The sequence below is a fragment of the Lithobates pipiens genome, unplaced genomic scaffold, assembly GCF_037356315.1.
Source record: "Lithobates pipiens isolate NorthernLeopardFrog02 unplaced genomic scaffold, aLitPip1_a1.2 Scaffold_16, whole genome shotgun sequence".
NCBI lineage: Eukaryota > Metazoa > Chordata > Amphibia > Anura > Ranidae > Lithobates > Lithobates pipiens.
In genome coordinates this window covers 495599548-495621213 of record NW_027507748.1, presented here as the reverse complement: position 1 = coordinate 495621213, position 21666 = coordinate 495599548, and the positions used below count along the sequence as shown (strand labels likewise).

At 40.7% G+C, this 21666-nt stretch overlaps 1 protein-coding gene across 1 annotated transcript in view; it reads right to left on the bottom strand.

Moving 5' to 3' along the window:
• Positions 1–21666, bottom strand: part of RBM26 (RNA binding motif protein 26) — a 105184-nt gene that overhangs the window by 9107 nt on the left and 74411 nt on the right. Inside the window, exon 20 of the mRNA XM_077483059.1 lies at positions 12935–13021. Coding sequence (XP_077339185.1) covers positions 12935–13021 — 87 coding nt within the window. The remainder of the gene's footprint in view (positions 1–12934; positions 13022–21666) is intronic.

The window sequence follows — 21666 nt, the reverse complement described above, 5'->3', positions numbered from 1 at the left end:
TCTCTTCAGCTTGTCCAATTAGAGAACGCTTTACCTTCATCAAGATAATGCAAAGCGCTCACTGAAAGGCACCCAAACAAACATCAGCCACCCAGTACAGTACCTAGAAGCTAGTGAAGAACACTTTAGTAGATATGTCTACAACAATGATTTTCAGCTTCCAGGGGAGTCCCACGGGTATGGTATATGCAGAATTACATTGGTCCAAGCAAGACCAATGTAACTATGCAAAAAACAGCTGGAATTATTTAATTTAAGCCAGTTACTTTATATACACACATTACAATCTCTGTACAATTCCATTTGGAGATTTACCAAAACTATATATCTTGGGGGCTTTCAAAAAGAATATCAATTAGTATCAAGCCAAGCTAGCTCTTGCACTACATAACTGTTGGTAATAGGAACACAGATAGCAACAGGTATAAGTCAAGCTTTAAATTAACACAAAGGCAGACCCTGAGTGTCTGGGAAATGGTTCAGATCAAGTACCCCACAAGTACTAGGTGTGAATTTGTTGGCTAAGCCATAAGGCTTAAAGTGGTTCTATAGGCTCAAGGTTTTTTACCTTGATTCATTCTATGAATGAAATTTAAAAAGCCTCTGTGCAGCAACCCCCCATTGAGCAGAGGAAGAAAAGATTGGAGGGTGGAGACTAGAAATAACTTTTGCCATAGTGACTGCAGCTATAGAGTTCAGAGAATGCTCATTTGAATAGTATCCCTTTCTGTAAATTGGCTTTAAAACATTTTAAAATGATACTAAAAAAGGTAAAACATTTTTTAAAAACATGTTCTACTTACTTGCTCCGTGGAATGTTTTTGCACAGAGCAGCCCTGGTCCTCCTCTTCTGGGGCTCCCGACGGGCATTCTCTGCTCCTCTCCCCCCTGCAGCGTTCCCTCATAGCAAGCCACTTGCTATGGGGCACTTGTGTGTGCATGCTACCATGCCCTACTCTGTGTTTCTATTGACATGTTATGGATGGTATATCCATGGAAACAGCATTTGGATGTGTAGGAAAATTTGTATGGAAATGGTCTGTTCTGGTAAGCATCTTGTGCATTGGAGAACAAAAAGTATAGCTTTTTCCAGAAGGATTCGTTGTCCTCCAAACATCAAATAATGAATATTGCTTGAAGTGGAAGTACATGCAAAAAACTAAAATCCCTGCATCTATAGCCACCAACATTGTAACACTAACTTCTCTAGCACTGTAAAGATCAAATGAGTATACATACTTTTTCTGCAGGCGATCCAACCTGCTCTCCAGTGGCTTTGCTGAGTACACATCAGACAACGGATATGAATTTAATGGGAAGTGACCTCACCCACTGAGTTACTATGGGGCTTTCATTGACAGACGTGTCCTCTGCATCTGCCTCCACAGCAAAGCCACGGCTGACAGCTCAGTGTGGGATCAGAGCTTCTGCCACTGGAGATCGCATTGGATCGCTTGTAGAAAAGGTATGTATACTGATTTTTTTTCTTTTCAGGGATAGATAGGTTAGTGTTAACATGCTGGTGGATGCAGGGATTTTAGTTTTTGCATGGACTTCCACTTTAACCATACTCTAAACCAAGCCAATTCTGGCACTCCTATGCTACGTGTAAAAAAACAATTTTTTTGCTAGAAAATTACTCAGAACCCCAAACATTATATATGTTTTTTAGCAGGTTTAGCGTGTTTTTTTTTTAGCTCAGGCGTGTTCGCATGCTCCACGTGCAGAGCCCGTCAGGAAGTCGGTGCAGCACTGTGCTAATCACAGGCAGTGAGACATTGCCCTGATGCGTGGCTGCAGAGATCGGGCAATGTCTCAGTGCCTGTGATTAGCGCAGCGCTGCCTTCCTGGCGGGCTCTGCACGTGGAGCATGCAAACTCACCCAAGCTCATCCCTACTAGGGAATAAAATAGCAGCTGTTTCATTTTTTTATTTTACAAAGTATTTGTACAGCAATTTTCCAAACACGTTTTTTTTGGGGGGGAAAAAAAAACTGTTACAAGTTAGCCCGATTTTTTTTTTATTTTTTTTTGCATAATGTGAAAGATGATGTTACACTGAGTAAAAGATACCAAACATGTCACTGCTTTCAAATTGCGCACACTCAAGGAATGGTGCCAAACTTCAGTACTTAAAAATCTCCATAGGCTACACTTTAAATTTTTTTTTTTTTTTTTTTTTTTACAGGTTACTAGTTTAGGGTTAAACGGGAGGTCTTGCTCCAAAACTATTGCTCTTGCTCTAACGTTCGTGGCAATACCTCATGTGTGGTTTGAACTTCGTTTACATATGTAGGCGTGACCTACATATGTTTGCTGTTCTGCAGGGTGCTTTAAATTTTTCTTTTAAAATTGTTTATTTTTATACTTTCCCTTACAAAAAAAAATGTAATCATTTTTATTACTATTACAAGGAATGTAAACATCCCTTGTAATAGGAATAGGGCATGACAGGTCCTCTTTACAGAGAGAGCTGGGGTCTATAATTTCCTAGACCTCTCCTCTAGGATGGAAAGCCTAAGATCTCAAAAAAAAAAAAAGAAGTGATCTCGGGCTTTCCAAAAAAAAAAAAAAAAAAACAGCAGTGTTTACATCTGCTGCCACTGGAATGACGGCACTCCAGGCCTCTGAAGGTCAGAGATAACTAGGGACTGTTTCTGGGTCAGCTCTATGGTAAACGGCTGCGACCAGCTAGGGATGGAAGTGTTTTGGCCCCTCGAATCAGTCCAAAGATGGGAACAAAAAGTAGGTCAAAATACTGTACCATTTTTATTATAGGTGTATTTTAAATGGTAGAGACAGAGCATCAACCAAAAATCCTGAAAAAGCTGCAGTTCATTGAGTAATATAAGTAGTTGATCCCCAGGCAGAACATGACTTAGTACTTGGTGAAACCCTTGTTGGCAAACACAGCAGAAACATGTTTCTCGCAGTTAGTGATCTGATTTGCACACATCTCAGGAGAGATTTTTGGTCTACTCTTCTTTACAGATCTTCTCCAAATCCTTAAGGTTCCTTGGCCATCTCTTGGCAATTCGATTTTTTAGCTCCCTCCATACATTTTCTATAGGATTAAGGTCTGGAGACTGGCTAGGACACTACATGACCTTAGTGTGCTTTTTATTGAGCCACTCCTTTGTTGCCTTAACAGTATCTTTTGGGTCATTGGGGGTTATTTATGAAAGGCAAATCCACTTTTCACTGCAAGTGCACTTGGAAGTAAAGTCGCTGTAGATCCAAGGGCAATAAAAAACAGCATTTTAGCTTGCACGTGATTGGATGGTAAAATAAGCAGAGCTTCCACTCATTTCAGATTTACCCCTTAGATTTAGAGTGACTGCACTTCCAAGTGCATTTTCAGTGCAATTTCAAGTGCATTTGCATTGCAAAGTGGATTTGCCTTTTGTAAATAACCCCCATAGTCATGCTGGAAGACCCATCCATGACCCACAGTGTTCTGGGGAGGCAGTTTTCTTCCAAGATTTTACAATACATGGCTCCATCCATTGGCCCCTCAATGAGGCAAAGTTGGTCTTGTACCATTAGCAGAGAAATAGTCCTAAAGCATAAGGTTTCCACCTCTGTGCTTGACTGTAGGGATGGTGTTCTTAGGGTCGTAGTCAGCATTTTTTTCTTCTTCCAAACACGACAAGCCCCCCCTCAAGAAGGTACATGTACAGTTATGCCAACGAACATCTAAATAATTCAGAGAAGGGTGAGCTCTTTAGCATTAACTCGACTTGCTAAGAACACCATCCCTACAGTCAAGCACAGAGGTGGAAAAATTATGCGTTGGGGATGTTTCTCTACTAAAGGTGCAGGCCAACTTTGCCGCATTAAGGGGCCAGTGGACGGGACTATGTATTAGAAAATCTTGGATGAGAATCTTCTTCCCTCAGCCAGAACACTGAAGATAGGTTATGGATGGGTCCTCCAGTATGACAATGACCCAAAACCATACCACCAAGGCAACAAAGTAATGGCTCAAGAAGAACAAGTCATGGAGTGGCCTAGCCAGTCTCCAGACCTTTATCCTATACAAAATGTATGGAGGGAGCTGAAACTTCGAGTTCCCAAGCGATAGCCAAGAAACCTTAATGGATTTAGAGAAGATCTGTAAAGAAGAGTGGACCAAAATCGATCCCAAGATATGTACAAACCTGGTCACCAACTATAAGAAACATCTTCCCTCTGTTAGGATCATCTTAGGGATCAAATACTTATTTTACGCATTGAACTGCAAACTAATTTATGGCATTTGTTGTATGCTTTTTTTTTCTGGATTTTTGGTTGATCTTCTGTCTCCATCATTTAAAATACACCTATGATAGATATAGGATGATAGATGATATAGACCCTTTTTCTTTGCAAGTGGACAAACTTCCAAAATCTGCAGGGGATCAAATAATTATTTTCCCCACAGTATGTAAGATACTAAAAAGCGCAAAGGGATCTACTTCTGGCATAATAACTAGCGTATACATCAAGTATTAGTACTGGCACAGTATTCACACTTCCACCTGGGAAATTAAAAAATAAAATTACTGCAGTAACATTTGGTTGGTGCTTTAATTTGCAAGATGCATTTAAGGTGCTATTAATGCATTGGCCCCCACATGTCCCTTTGAAGGGAGGCAAATTCCCCTGCAGTGCTGAGAATGCATACAGAACATGCCTTTCATGCACCAATTTTTTATGTGAATAGGCCTTGAAAAAAAGAAAACTACTGAAGCCACCATTTAGTGACCGGTGAACTTCAAAATATTACATTATGAATTTATAAGGACGAGGTCTACAAACAGGTGTTAGTTCGAAAAAAAATTGTGCTACAAAGGGATATTGAAATATAGGGATGTTGAAACACTGGCTTAAAACTACACTAAGATAAATGCTTAAATTATATTCAACTTTTTTTTTTTTTAAATATGACAATGAATATTTATATGGATTAATCTGAAGATATTATAACTTCCTATGAAGGTATTATAACTGCCTATAGCTCTAATTTAATGAAATAACTTTTGCATGCATACACCCAAATTTTACAGATTCTAGTTCCTGTACCATGGAAGGTATTTTATAATTTACTCTGTTATTTAACCAATTGCTGCTAAAACCTTTGCAATGGGTCTAAATGCTACTGTGACAACAATACCTAATTATTTAAAATAGATTTAATCAATAAGTAAACTCCATATTCAGAACAAAAAGTATTTGCAATGCTTATTGTGACAGGAACAGGGAAGGAATTATCAGGAAAGTGAAGTAGCTGGAAAGACAAATAGCCTTTGAAGAACAGCCTTAGTAATTGAAAATGGAAAGGATCTAGTATTAAAATACTGGAGTCTTGACTGGTGCCCGCTGCACAAAGTGGCTGCTTTGGAAATTGTATGCTCAAATTAAAGTAACATGAAGCAGCATAAATCAGAGTTAGCAACATGCCCAAATAACTGGCAGAGTCACACAAGATTTATAGTACAATACTCAAGTACAGAATAATGTGAAGTGTAGAAACAATTACATGTTCAATGACATCTGAACATGAATTGTGTGATATTGAAGTCCTCGGGTATAAATTTTAAATCTGAACATATAAATTTATGATATCTTTCAAGCATTCAAAACTCATTAGCATGCAGCATGAGTTCAGATCATGGTCTAATCATAATGTCACGCAAGTCAAATTTGTTGAGAAAATTATATATATATATATATATATATATATATATATATATATATATATATATATATATATATATATATATATATATATATATAGTATTCAGACACCCTTACATTTTTCAATCTTTGTTACATTGCAGTCATTTGCTAGTTCATTTCTTTTTCCCCTCAATGTACACCCAGCACCCCATATTGACTGAAAAACACAGAATTGACATTTTTGCAGATTTATTAAAAAAGAAAAACTGAAATATCACATGGTCCTAAGTAGTCAGACCCTTTGCTGTGACACTCATATTTAAATCAGGTGCTGCCCATTTCTTCTGATCATCCTTGAGATGGTTCTACACCTTCATTTGAGTCCAGCTGTGTTTGATTATACTGATTGGACTTGATTAGGAAAGCCACACACCTGTCTATATAAGACCTTACAGCTCACATTGCATGTCAGAGCAAATGAGATTCATGAGGTCAAAGGAACTGCCTGAAAAGCTCATAGACAGAATTGTGGCAAAGCACAGATCTGGCCAAGGTTACAAAAAAATTTCTGCTGCACTTAATGTTCCTAAGAGCACAGTGGCCTCCATAATCCTTAAATGGAAGACGTTTGGGACAGAACCCTTCCTAGAGCTGGCCGTCTGGCCAAACTGAGCTATCAGGGGAGAAGAGCCTTGGTGACAGAGGTAAAGAAGAACCCAAAGATCACTGTGGCTGAGCTCCAGAGATGCAGTCGGGAGAAAGTTGTAGAAAGTCAGCCATCACTGCAGCCCTCCACCAGTCGAGGCTTTATGGCAGAGTGGCCCGACGGAAGCCTCTCCTCAGTGCAAGACACATGAATGCCTGCATGGAATTTGCTAAAAAAAACAAATACCTGAAGGACTCCAATATGGTGAGAAATAAGATTCTCTGGTCTGATGAGACCAAGATAGAATGCTGTGGCTTTAATTCTAAGAGGTATGTTTGGAGAAAACCAGGCACTGCTCATCACCTGTCCAATACAGTCCCTACAGTGAAGCATGGTGGTGGCAGCATCATGCTGTGGGGGCGTTTTTCAGCTGCAGGGAAGGACAACTGGTTGCAATTGAGGGAAAGATGAATGCGCCAAGTACAGGGATATCCTGGATGAAAACCTTCTGCAGAGTACTCAGGACCTCAGACTGGGCCGAAGGTTTACCTTCCAACAAGACAATGACCATAAGCACACAGCTAAAATAACAAAGGAGTGGCTTCACAACACCACGTGATGGTTTTTAAATGGTCCAGCCAGAGCCCTGATTTAAACCCAATTGAACATCTCTGGAGAGACCTAAAAATGGTTACCATCCAACCTGAGGGAACTGGAGAGGATCTGCAAGGAGGAATGGCAGAGGATCCCAAATCCAGGTGTGAAAAACTTGTTGCATCTTTCCCAAAAAGACTCATGGCTGTATTAGATCAGGGGTGCTTCTACTAAATACTGAGCAAAGGGTCTGAATACTTAGGACCATGTGATATTTCAGTTTTTCTTTTTTAATAAATCTGCAAAAATGTCAACAATTCTGTGTTTTTCTGTCAATAAGGGGTGCTGTGTGTACATTAATTAAAATGAACTGCTCAATGGCTGCAATATAACAAAGAGTGAAAAATTTAAGGGGGTCTGAATACTTTCCGCCCCCACTGTATACAGATATATATCTCTCTCTCTATATATATATACACACATACATACACACACACACACACATATATATATATATTTGTGTGTGTGTGTGTGTATATATATATATATATATATATATATATATATATACACACACACATACATAATCTATCTATCTCTATATCTCTATCTATATCTATCTATCTCACACACACACACACACACACACACACACACACACACATATATATAATTGATACAACCCGTAATGAAATCTCCACTCTACAGGCATCTCCCCCAGTTAAGACCCCATTACAACAATTGACACTCCCCTTATTCAAATCTACTACTACAGACGAAGTTGCTAAACTCCTTTCTAATGCCCAACTAACCACCTGCCCCCTGGACCCTATTCCCTCTAAAACACTACAGGTCGCCCTCTGACTCTATCCTACACTCTCTAACTCATATCTTCAACCTATCCCTCACCTCTGGAATTTTTTCCCAATGCTCTAAAACATGCACTGGTCAACCCCATACTTAAAAAGCAGTCCTTGGACCCTACCAATCTTAATAGCCTATGCCCTATCTCCTTGCTCCTTTTCCTCTGAACTCCTTGAATGCCTGATTTACAACCAAGTGACCACCTCATTAAGAATTACCTTCTTGATCCCCTTCAATCTGGATTTCGCCCTCAACACTCCACAGAAACTATTCTTTTAAAACTCACACATTACCTACTAACTGCAAAAACTAACAGACACTATTCTGTACTCCTACTTCTGGACCTTTCAACTGCCTTTGACACGGTCGACCACCCCCTCCTCCTGAAAAAACAAAAAAACAAAACTTTACTCCACTGGTCTCTGTGACTCTGCTCTTCAGTGGCTCTCCTCCTACCTATCCCAATTCACCTTCAGTGTCACTCACAATTCAACTTACTCCGCTCCCCTTCCCTTCTCCATTGGGGGTCCCCCAAGGTTTTGTTCTTGGACCTCTTATTTTCAATGTACACCTCTTCTTGGGTCAGCTGGTCGCCTCTCATGGCTTTCAATATAATTTCTACGCTGATGACACACAAATCTATTTCTCCACCCCTCAACTCACTCCATCAGTCTCCGCACGGTTGCCACTGGAGTCCTCTTCCACTCCTCCATGAGGATATCACAGAGCTGGTGGATGTTAGAGAACTCGTGCTCCTCCGCCTTCCGATTGAGGATGCCCCAGAGATGCTCAATAGGGTTTAGGTCTGGAGACATGCTTGGCCAGTCCATCACCTTTACCCTCAGCTTCTTTGGCAAGGCAGTAGCCATCTGGGAGGTGTGTTTGGGGTCATTATGTTAGCATACTGCCCTGCGGCCCAGTCTCCGAAGGGAGGGGGATCATGATCTGCTTCAGTATGTCCCAATACATGTTGGCATTCACGATTCCCTCAATGAACTGGAGCTCCCCAGTGCTGGAAGCACTCATGCGGCCCCAGACGTAACACTCCTACCACCATGCTTGACTGTAGGCAAGAGACACTTGTCTTTGTACACCTCATCTGGTTGCTGCCAAACACACTTGACACCATCTGAACCAAATAAATTCATCTTGGTCCCTTCAGACCACATGACATGGTTCCAGTAATCCATGCCCTTAGTCAGCTTGCCTTCAGAAAACTGTTTACGGGCTTTCTTTTGCATCACCTTTAGAAGAGGCTTGTTTCTGGGACGACAGCAATGCAGACCAATTTGATGCAGTGTGTGTTTTATGGTCTGAGCACCGGCAGGCTGACGCCCCCCACCCCTTCAGCAATGCTGGAAGCACTCATATGTCTTTCTCAAAGACAACCTCTGGATAAGTCCAGAGCATGCGCACTTAACTTCTTTGGTCGACCATGATGAGGCCTGTTCTGGGTGGAACCTATCCTGTTAACCTGATGTATGGTCTTGGCCACCATGCTGCAGCTCACTTTCAGGGTCTTGGCAATCTTCTTATAGCCTAGGCCAGTGATGGCGAACCTTGGCACCCCAGATGTTTTGGAACTACATTTCCCATGATGCTCATGCACTCTGCAGTGTAGTTGAGCATCATGGGAAATGTAGTTCCAAAACATCTGGGGTGCCGAGGTTCGCCATCACTGGCCTAGGCCAACTTTATGTAGAACAACAATTTTTTTTTTCAGATCCTTAGGGAGTTCTTTGCCATGAGGTGCCATGTTGAACTTGACCAGTATGAGAGCGATAAAACCAAATTTAACACACCTTCTCCCCATTAACACCTGGGACCTTGTAACACTGAAGAAAAATAGCTAATTGGGCCCAATTTGGACATGTGTCAAGTTATTTTTATGGGACAGCAAATTTAGACTGTTATATAAGCCGTACACTCACTACTTTACATTGTAGCAACGTGTCATTTCTTCCGTGTTGTCACACAATATAAAAAATATTAAAATATTTACAAAAATGTGAGGGGTGTACTCACTTTTGTGAAATATTGTACATACACACAATATGTAAAGAGCCTTACAAAAGTATTCACCCCCTTGCCATTTTTCGTGTTTTGTTGCCTCACAACCTGGAATTAACATGGATTGTTTGAGGATTTGCATCATTTAATTTACAGAACATGCCCACAACTTTGAAGATTTTTATTTTTTTAGTGTGAAGCAAACAAATATGACAAAATAACAGAAAAAGTCAATATGCATAACTATTCACACCTCTAAAGTCAATACTTTGTAGAGACACCTTTGCGGCTATCACAGCTCCAAGTCGCTTCAGATAAGTCTCTATGAGCTTGCCACATCTTACCAATGGGATTTCAGCCCATTCCTCATTGCAAAACTGCTCCAGCTCCTTCAAGTCAGATGTTTTGCACTTGTGAACAGCAATCTTTAAGTCAGACAACAAATTTTCTATTGGATTGAGGTCTGGGCTTTAACTAGCCATTCCAACACATTTACATGTTTCCCCTTAAACCACTCAAGTGTTGCTTTAGCAGTGTGTTTGGGTCATTGTCCTGCTGGAAGGTGAACCTCCGTCTTAGTCTCAAATCACATACAGAGTGGTACAGGTTTTGCTCAAGAATATCCCTGTATTTAGCACCATCCATCTTTCCCTCAACTCTGACCAATTTCCCAGTTCCGACTGCTGAAAAACATCCCTACAGCATGATGCTGCCACTACCATATTTAACTGCGCGGATGGTGTTCTTTGGGTGATGTGATGGGTTTGCGCCAAAGGGTTTTCTTTGATGGGCAAAAAGTTACATTTTAGTCTCATCAGACCAGAACGCCTTCCTCCATATATTTTGGAAGTCTCCCACATGCCTTTTCGCAAACTCAACACATGCCATTTTGCTTTTTGCTAAAAGTAATGGCTTTCTTTTGACCACACTGCCATAAAGCCCAACTCTATGGAGCGTACGGCTTATCGTCCTAGGTAGATACCCCAGTCTCTGCTGCCGAACTCTGCAGCTCCTCCAGGGTTACCTTAGGTCTCTGTGCTCTCCGATTATTGCCCTCCTTTCCCAGTCTGTTAGCTTTGGTGTGGGGGCATCTCGTGGCAGATTTGCTGTTGTGCCATGTTCTTTCCATTTGGTTATGATAGATTTGATGGTGCTCCTAGGGATCATCAAAGATTTTGATATTTTTTTTATAACCTAACCCTGACTTTAACTTCTCAACAACATTGTCCCTTACTTGTTTGGAGAGTTCCTTGGTCTTCATGGCAGTTTTTGATTAGTGGTGCCTCTTGCTTAGGTGTTGCAGCCTCTGTGGCCTTTCAAAAAGGTGTGTATATGTAATGACAGATCGTGTGACACTTAAATTGCACACAGGTGGACATCATTTCACTAATTATGTGACTTCTGAAGGCAATTGTTTACACCAGAGCTTTTTAAAGGCTTTATAACAAAGGGGGTGAATACATACGCACATGCCAATTATCAGTTTTTTTTTATCTCTGAAAAACAGTTTTATGTATATATTTTTCTAATTTTACCTCACTAACTTAGATTATTGTGTTCTGATCAATCACATATGATTCAGATTAAAAAAAAAAAAACATTGAACTTAAGGCTGTAATGTAATAAAATAGGTAAAAAGCCAAGGGGTGAATACTTTTGCAAGGCACTGTATGTGTACAATACATACAACACATATATATATATATTTACACACACATACATATATATATACACATATATATATATATACACACACACATACATATATATATATATATATATATATATATATATATATATATATATATATATATATATATATATATACATACATATATATATATATATATATATATATATATATATATATATATATATATATATATATATATATATATTTTTTTTTTTTTTTTTTAGTGACTTTTGAGATCATTAATTTTTTTTTTACTTTTTGAATGAAAAACATGCCGAATACAATGAAGGCTTAGATCTCTCAAATACCAGAGGTCCTAGAAAAGTAAAATGATAGTCACAACTAATAATCAAAACACTAACAAGGGCATGGCATTTTTTGGACAGATGTTCTTACTTGCTATGTTAAAAGTTCATTGGAGAAGAATTTCCTCTAAACTTGTGTTGTCAAAACCTAATACCTAACGACAATATAGGAAGTGTGAATACATAATAAAAAAATAAAAAATAAGTGCCTTAGCGCTTCCAAGACTTCCTCTCTCAGTATATAAAAATTTATATTATAAATACACACACATAAACCGATAGTTTCTGGCATGTCCATGTAAGCAGGAAGGGCTTGGCAATGGGACACAAAAGGGATCTTTAACCTCTAGGGATGCGCGCTATAGCCAAATGACAGCTACAGCGCGGACCTGCATTGCCAGGACTTCTATGGACGTCGTCCCGTGCACAAGCGTCCTGCACGGCCCCTGAAAGGCGCACGCGGCGCGCTCTGTGATCAGCGAGTCTGAGCCCACTAAGAAATAAGTTACATTTGTCGAGTGGTTACCAATCTTATAAAACATGGCATTTAATCAGCAGTTAACAAGGGTTAAGGAAGCATCCCAAAATGAAGCAAAATGCTCCAAAACAGAAAAATAGTGGATCGCTTTCTAAAAGCTTGGAAACTGGCTAATAATTGTTTGCTCTCTGAGCACAATTTGTTATTAGTAGCAGATGACCAGGGAATGCTGCAAGCACAGTTCATTGATTGCCTAGACCAAGATGTCGCTCTTTTCTTCACGCAAAAACTTGTGAGCTTAAAACAGTTGCAATACTGCTGACAAGCGCTTACTGCACAGTAAAACTGTAATTGAATACCCCAGCCTGTTTTTCTCTCCCGACAGCTGTCAGTCAAAATGATGACCACCTGCCTATGCTTTTATTAAAGTATTTTAACCCTTCCTTAACTCGTTATTTATCCATCTCAGCAAGACTGTTAACATAGCTTTGTTAACATTTGAATATAGGTTCACCTTAGGGCTATGGCTATGTTTTTTCTTCTATAGGACCACACCTATATTAGAGGGTTTCCAAAAAAAATAAAAAAAATAGGAATTTATGCCTGAAATCAGAAGCATTTGCATTTTTAAAAAGAACAAACATATGGCTATCACAAAAATGTAAACAAAGCATTGCCACTTACTGCCTCTGCTTCTGCTCTGGTTTTGAAAGTAATTATTGCGTGACGAGACGATTCATCTATTTGACAGTCTTCAATTTCTCCATATTGCTGTCATAAAACATGAATATGATGTAATTTTATGTTGTTAGATGCCAGAGTAACAGCATTGCTGTATACAAAGGGAAATATGCTTTTGAAAACAGAGCTGGATACAAACCACCAATTGATGGAATCAATGTCAAGCAAAAAACAAAAAAAACAAAACAAAACATGAAAACAGAAACTATGTCACATGAAACACATGTATAGGTCAAAGATTAAATCAACATCCCTTTTTTCCCCCCCTTATACCTGTAGTGATGGGTTCGCTTCAAAGCATCTGTCTAGCAAATTCAGCATTGTCCCACTGCAATCCAATGTTGAGGTTAAATAGCCCAAGTCCTGAATGGCCATCTTGGTGCTCCTCACTGATGGGAGTAGGCTACCTCTATTAGGTACAGGCATCCTGTCTCCAATGAGGCACACTGAGCATGTCCTCTAGCCGCTCTGTGTCCCTGGTCCTGCAACTTCCTGTAAGATTAGACGCAATATTGCCAGGGGCTGCAGGAACAGGCCTAGGTGAGCCAGGTGGCAGGGGGTGAGCAAAAGAGAAAACCACACAAACAAACACCTGTTTCAGGTAGCAGAAGGGGAAGGAATAAACTCCCTTTTGGGAGTGTAAGTTAACTTTAAATCTACCTTTGCCTTTCATAACAAATCTAGTATTTGTTATTTTTAGATCTTGAAAACTTAAAAGAGGAACTTAGCCTACCTATCCCTAAAAATTCCCAGCGAAACCAGCGCTGTCCTGCTGTAATCTGCCACATGCATGGTCCCATGCTGTTAACTTCACACAGGTCATCGGGAGCCAGTTGTCTCTTTCAGGTTCTTGCAGCTGGCACCCCGATGACCCACTACCAGGTCCTCTCATATCAAGTCGCTGTCTGCAAGTTAATGCCTACTGAGATATCTGAAGTGAATATCCCAGGAGGCTGCTAGAGCCGTATACGAGCCATTCTTGCCAAAGCTAGAACTGAGTAAGAGGGTGGACAGGATTAATGATTAAAAATATATATATTTTTTTTTATGGAGTGGGGGAGGGGGTTCACAATAACAAAGTTCTTTTTTGGAGTGAAGGCCTTCTTTAACTTAATGAACTAAGTGATAACCACAAGTGACAGTGAAATCACAGGCCTCATTCAAGCTGGCACACTTGCGTTTAGCTTTTCTAAATGCAGAGGAAGTTACCTGGGACATATAAACAAAGTTAAAAGCAGGTTAGCTGCGCTTAAAGTATCAAACTAGATTTTCTTTAAAAACGCAACAAAAAAAAAAAAAGACTGCGTTGTCAATGAAAAATTATGTATTTATATAATCTCCTCAAAATGCATATAAAAACACAGGTATGACAGTGCCAGTGTGAATAAGGCTTTACGAGAATCTCAAAAATGTATTATTTTAACTTAGCATGGCTGACCTAAACTCCTTGTGTTGGTCAGGACGAAGGCTCGGTTCACACTGGTGCGACATACGCTCTGACTTTGGGAGCACATGTCGGAAGGGGTGTATAAATCAACAGTTCCCTATGAGAGAAGTCTTAACTGGTCCAACACAACTCAGTCCAACTTTGAAAAAGGTTCCTGCACTACTTTGGTCCAACTTGGGTACGATTTCAGTTAATAGATTTGAAAGCAAGTCACATCCAAGTCGGATTATTGTCTTAACTGATCTGACTTATGCTCTGATGATCTTTAACCTCACGCCAATATAAAAAAATAATAATAACAATAAAAAAAGCATGGGGGAGCCCCCCCCCCCCCCCCGATCTGGTATGGATTTTAAAGGGAACCCTCAAGCCAAGTAAAAAAAAAAACAAACAAAAAAACGGCATGGGGTCCCCCCAAGCGCCCCCCCCCCCCCAAATCGATATCAGACCCTCTTTGACAACTGTGGGCAGTGGTTGTACGAGTCTGCAAGCAGGGGGCTTATCGGAATCTGGAAGCCCCCTTTAACAAGGGGGACCCTGGATCCCCCCCATGTGAATGAGTATGGGGTACATTGTACCCCTACCCATTCACCAAAAAAAAGTGTCAAAAATAAGAAAAAAAAAACACAATAGTACACTGGTTTTTGACAAAGTCCTTTATTAAAAATGAAAACATTTTCCCCGTCATAGCTCAAACGTGTCTTCTTTCTCAGGTGATGTTATCACCCTCCACCGCGGATGCCTTCTTCCCCTGGTTCTTCTCCCTCTGCTGCCGATGTCTTCTTCCTCCAGTTCTTCTCCGAATGCTAGCTCCCGCAGTTGTGTCGCCTCCGTTCTCTGCCAGTTTACATAAAGACATGGGGTGTGGCCATGTGGTGATATCACCTGGAGACACCGCCCCCTTATAACATCGCCTCATGATGAGGCGGTGATGGCATAAGGGGCAGAAGACAGCAGAGGGAGCAGAGGGAGAATAACCAGCGATAAAAGACATGACCGGAGAAAGAAGACACGGAGCTATGACGGGGGACAGTCTTCATTTTTAATAAAGGACTTTGTTAAAAACCTGTGCACGGTTTTTACTTTTTTCTTTACACTTTATTGGTGAATGGGTAGGGGTACAATGTACCCCAATAGTCATTCACATAAAGGTGGGCGGGATCTAGTGGCTTCCAGATTCCAATAAGCCACCTGCCCTCAGACCCACACAAACACTGCCCACGGTTGTCGGGAAGAGGCCCCTGCCGCCATCAACATGTCGGAGCAGTGTGAACCCGGCCTAAGTTTCTTTACTTTGCATGTAAAGGTCCCACATAACTATACATAAAGCAATAGCCTAACCCATTTAGCTGTTGTGTCAAATGTAATGTTGTATTAGTCTTTTTAATATGTATAGAATTAAAGAACCAAAACAGAATGGAAAACTATTGCATTGCTGTTAAGTACATGCAATTCACTGATTATGTAAGCATGTTGTTCAATTGGCTGATCAATTTACAGATTTTTTTTTTTTAAATGAGTGTGAAGCTGCACTCAAGCTGAGCACTAGGATAGGTCTATAGAAGGACACCCTAAGCTTTAACCGTCACCTGTTTAACACTTTTAGGGATCTACTGGAAGATACCTGCTGTCAGTTTTACACACCTAGTTTTTACAAGACCCACCTATAATTTAATGCAGCTACATCACTAACCTAGTCACAAAACACCAACCAAATCGTTCTCTTCATTCCTCCCAAGACATACTGCTCTTTAGCTCCCTTGTCATCTCATCACATGCTGGCCTCCAGGATATCTGCAGAACCCCTTCAATCCTCTGGAACTCTCTACCACAATAGCTCCTACTCTGTCCAATTTCAGATGATCCCTGAAAACTCATCTCTTCAGAGAAGCCTATCCGGTCCCCACCCAACAACTGTACATTTATTTTCTCCATCAGCCCATCCCACACAGATATTAACTTTTGTATCTCTTGACCCTCCCTCTTAGATTGTAAGCTCTAACGACCAGGGCTGTGTCATTCCTGCTTCATTAATTTGTATTGCAATTGCACTATCTGCACTTATGTTGCAAAGCGCTGCGTAAACTGTCAGCACTATATAAATCCTGTATAGTAATGGGGTCCAACTTCCGAGCTAAGCTTGCCAACTAAATAAATATGTATAACATTTTCCATTCTAAAAGCAAAAAAATCATTCTGCTTTAGCACATTAAATATTACCTACCCATGCACCTCCTATATATCACCAATTGCAATACTATATAACAATGTGTACTACATAGATGAAATTGATCAATTATACAGTGCCTTGCGAAAGTATTTGGCCCCCTTGAACTTTTCAACCTTTTGCCACATTTCAGGCTTCAAACATAAAGATATAACATTTTTATTTTTGTGAAGAATCACCAACAAGTGGGACACAATTGTGAAGTGGAATGAAATCTATTGGATTTTTGAAACTTTAATAAAAAAATGAAAAGTGAGGCGTGCAAAATTATTCGGCCCCCTTGCGTTAATACTTTGTAGAGCCACCTTTTGCTGCGATTACAGCTGCAAGTGGCTTGGGGTATGTCTCTATCAGTTTTGCACATCGAGAGACTGAAATTCTTGGCCATTCTTCCTTGCAAAACAGCTCGAGCTCAGTGAGGTTGGATGGAGAGCGTTTGTGAACAGCAGTTTTCAGCTCTTTCCACAGATTATCGATTGGGTTCAGGTCTGGACTTTGACTTGGCCATTCTAACACCTGGATACGTTTATTTGTGAACCATTCCTTTGTAGATTTTGCTGTATGTTTGGGATCATTTTCTTGTTGGAAGATAAATCTCCGTCCCAGTTTCAAGTCTTTTGCAGACTCCAACAGGTTTTCATCCAGAATGGTCCTGTATTTGGCTGCATCCATCTTCCCCTCAATTTTAACCATCTTCCCTGTCCCTGCTGAAGAAAAGCAGGCCCAAACCATGATGCTGCCACCACGTTTGACAGTGGGGATGGTGTGTTGAGGGTGATGAGCCGTGTTGCTTTTACGCCAAACATATCGTTTTGCATTGTGGGCAAAAAGTTCGATTTTGGTTTCATCTGACCAGAGCACCTTCTTCCACATGTTTGGTGTGTCTCCCAGGTGGCTTGTGGCAAACTTTAGACGAGACTTTTTATGGATATCTTTGAGAAATGGCTTTCTTGTCACTCTTCCATAAAGGCCAGATTTGTGCAGTGTACGACTGATTGTTGTCCTATGGACAGACTCTCCCACCTCAGCTGTAGTTCTCTGCAGTTCATCCAGAGTGATCATGGGCCTCTTGGCTGCATCTCTGATCAGTCTTCTCCTTGTCTGAGCTGAAAGTTTAGAGGGACGGCCAGGTCTTGGTAGATTTGCAGTGGTCTGATACTCCTTCCATTTCAAAATGATCGCTTACACAGTGCTCCTTGAGATGTTAAAAGCTTGGGAAATCTTTTTGTATCCAAATCCGGCTTTAAACTTCTCCACAACAGTATTACGGACCTGCCTGGTGTGTTCCTTGGTCTTCATGATGCTCTTTGCGCTTTCAACAGAAAGACTATCACAGAGCAGGTGCATTTATATAGAGACTTGATTACACACAGGTGGATTCTATTTATCACCATCAGTCCTTTAGGACAACATTGGATCATTCAGAGATCCTCGCTGAACTTCTGGAGTGAGTTTGCTGCACTGAAAGTAAAGGGGCCGAATAATTTTGCACGCACCACTTTTCAGTTTTTTATTTGCTAAAAAAGTTTAAATTATCCAATAGATTTTGTTCCACTTCACAATTGTGTCCCACTTGTTGGCGATTCTTCACAAAAAATTAAAAATGTTATATCTTTATGTTTGAAGCCTGAAATGTGGCAAAAGGTTGAAAAGTTCAAGGGGGCTGAATACTTTCGCAAGGCACTGTATATACTTGTTCCAAAACAATAAGTTTGTGCATGTGGGAGGTGCTGCCTAGGACTGCCTGGAGGTTACCACACACTGTGTTAGGTTCACTAAACTGGAGTGCAAAATCTGTGCACGGTAGCCAATCAGCTTCTAACTTCAGCTGTTCAATTAACCACCTCAACGCAGGGCACTTACCCCTTCTTGCTCAGGCCATTTTTCAGCACTGTCACACTTTGAATGACAATTGCATGGTCATGCTGCACTATGTGAAATTTTTATCATTTTCTTCACACAAATAGAGCTTTCTTTTGGTGGTATTTAACCACTTCCCACCTGACCTATAGCAAAATGACATCCGTGTGGTGGTTCAGTTATCCTGACAGGACATCATACGACGTCCAGCAGGATAAGCCACGATCCCGAGCTCCGTGGTGTGCTGATCTCAGTAAAGAGCCTCTTTACCACATAATCAGCGGTGTCCAGTGTAAACAGCAAAAGCAGTTTAATAGATTTTCCTCAGCGCAACCACCACCCCCCCCCCCCCCCCCCCACGATGCTGCTGGGATCACCAGGTATGCCCAGAAAGGACACCCACCAGGTATGCCACCCTGCACCACCAGGGATATGCCAATCAGTACCCAGATGCCAATTAGTGCCATCAATAAATCACTATCAGTGCCATCCATAATTACCCATCAGTGTCATTAGTGCCCATCAGTGTCACATATGAATGCTCATCAGTCCTGCATATCAGTGCAGCTTCATCAGTGCCCATCAGCGAAGGAGAAAACGTACTTATTTACAAGATTTTATAACAAACAAAAAGAAAAAAATGTTTTTGTTTTTTTCAAAATTTTCGATCTTTTGTTGAGCAAAAAATAAAAACCGCAGAGGTGATTAAATACCACCAAAATAAAGTTATATTTGCGGGAACAAAATGATAAAATGTGGTTTGGGTACAGTGTAGCATGACTGTGCAATTGTCATTTAAAAAGTGACAGCGCTAAAAACTGAAAATTGGCTTGGGCAGGAAGGGAGGAAAGTGCTGACACGGAGGCACCTATGGGCACCGACGCAGAGGCACCTATGGGCACCGACGCAGAGGCACCTATGGGCAGCGACGCAGAGGCACCTATGAGCACCGACGCAGAGGCACCTATGGGCACCGACGCAGAGGCACCTATGGGCACCGACGCAGAGGCACCTATGGGCACCGACGCAGAGGCACCTATGGGCACCGACGCAGAGGCACTAATATACCACATTTATGGGCAACAGTGATAGACAGCATTGACTGGTATCACTAATGGGCACTGATGAGCACGGATTGCTTGCACTGCTTTTTCACTTTTGGCGCTATATTGTAATCAGTGCCCTGATTACATGTGTAGATGTCCCCCTGTGAGGAGATGCCGCTGATTGGCTCTCCTCGCCACACACTATCAGTGTGAGGTGAGTAGCGCAAATTACCGGCATCTCCGTGTTTACATATGGCTGGCTGTGACTGGACACAGCCAATCACATGTTTAAAGAGCTGCGGCTCTTTACAGAGATCGCGGGGGCGCAAGAGCGGGCATTCTGGGCCGACGTCATATGAGTCAGTTTCCCATGCCCCCTCTTTTAGATATTCCATTCGCCTCTATACTTACCAATTTAATAACTTGGTCTGGTATCCATGGGCCATTTCTTGGTACTATTGGCAAGTACCATTCAGATATACTCTCTGGATATCTTCTTTTGTCATTTTTATTATATATACACCCAATCTAAAAGGGTCAATATCTGATTATTGACGTGGTTTATTTTTATATATTGTATTGAACACGCTTATAGTGGAATTTTTGACCACTTAACTCTGTGTGATTTATACTCAAATACTTATACATGACTATATACCAGGTGAGAGCTAAGTCTAATATAAATCGGTCTTTGAATTGGGGGACTTCTATAGCAGCACCTTAATCTATAACACATAGGTTTGTTGGTTTTTGTTTTATTTAGTGGTATCTACTATAGACCACATGATATGTGTGCATCCCAAACAAAAAAATTGTTTTTTCGGTTGTTTGTCAGTTTGGTAAAGTTCTCCCACACCTTGAGCCACAAGTTTACCAGGCAAGCATATACATTGTCTTGCGAGTTTTGTCACATCAAGCTTTTATTGCGCTTTCATTTAATTGGCCACGCCAAGCGGGTGTTTAGGTGCATCAAGCTTTTATTTTATTTTCTTATTTTATTATTTTTAGCTGAAGTGCTCCTCCCCCGAACGTGCAGGCCCTGGGTTTTTATTTCGGCAGAAAAAAAATAGACAAACACCCTTAAAAGCAACCTTTAATGCCCAGTGTGCATAAGGCCTAATACGCCTGTTGGATGTAATAGAGAGCACAATGGTTTCCGGTTATCTTTGCGAGTTCATCTTCAGGCATGGACATATATGCATCGAGTGAGCTGAATCTGCCTATGGAGTTAGCTCTGCTCTGCCTTTAAAGGGGGCATGTTCTGCATGACCCTTTGATAAAAAGATCTGTTTAAGAAGATGAGTGTGTACCCACCGGGAAAGGTGGAAGTCACAATCGTTTTGTCACCAGCGTATATTTATGACTGCATACTGCACAAGGTTAAAAGAATATGCACTCTATGCTCTTTGTCATTTGTTTGTAAATACACTGCCTTCAAGTTATTGATTCTCTATGTTCTCATTTGGTGATTGGTTTTTGTGTTTTTTTTTTTGTTTTTTTTTGGGATTCTTGTACCAATGTGATACACAGTTTGATCCACGTTATTATGGATTATTGCAATTGGTAATATACAGTGGGTGCGTGGGTATGTAATATATGATTTAAGGCATGAGATAGTATGGATTTATTTGCATTTAAGTGTGGCACATTAAAAATACACATTTCGTTGGGTGATTTTTTTCACTTCAAATGCTAGCTGCGTAGGGAGTAGGTGAAGGTTGTAGTGCAAGACAGCTTATAAGAAATAAGCTTGACACCCAATCCTCCTTTCTTCTATACCTTAGATCCCCCTGCGTTTCTCCCAAACCCCCTAAATTCTGTTGACCTATGCCCTTACTGTATGGGACCCTATGAAATATTCTGCATGCTTAATATCCCCACATCTTCCACTCTTTAATTGCCCTCTGCTTCCCCCGGACTTTGAGAATCCACAGACCTTTCAATGGTGGCACCTAAAAGCCCCTTATGACAGACTGTTCCCTATTTACCAGGCAGAGAATCTGTTCATTTAAATAGCTTAGCGATTCCTATGAAAATCCAAAGTGAAATTTTTTCTTCAAATTTGTCATTTTCTAGAATCTTTGATTAAAAACCG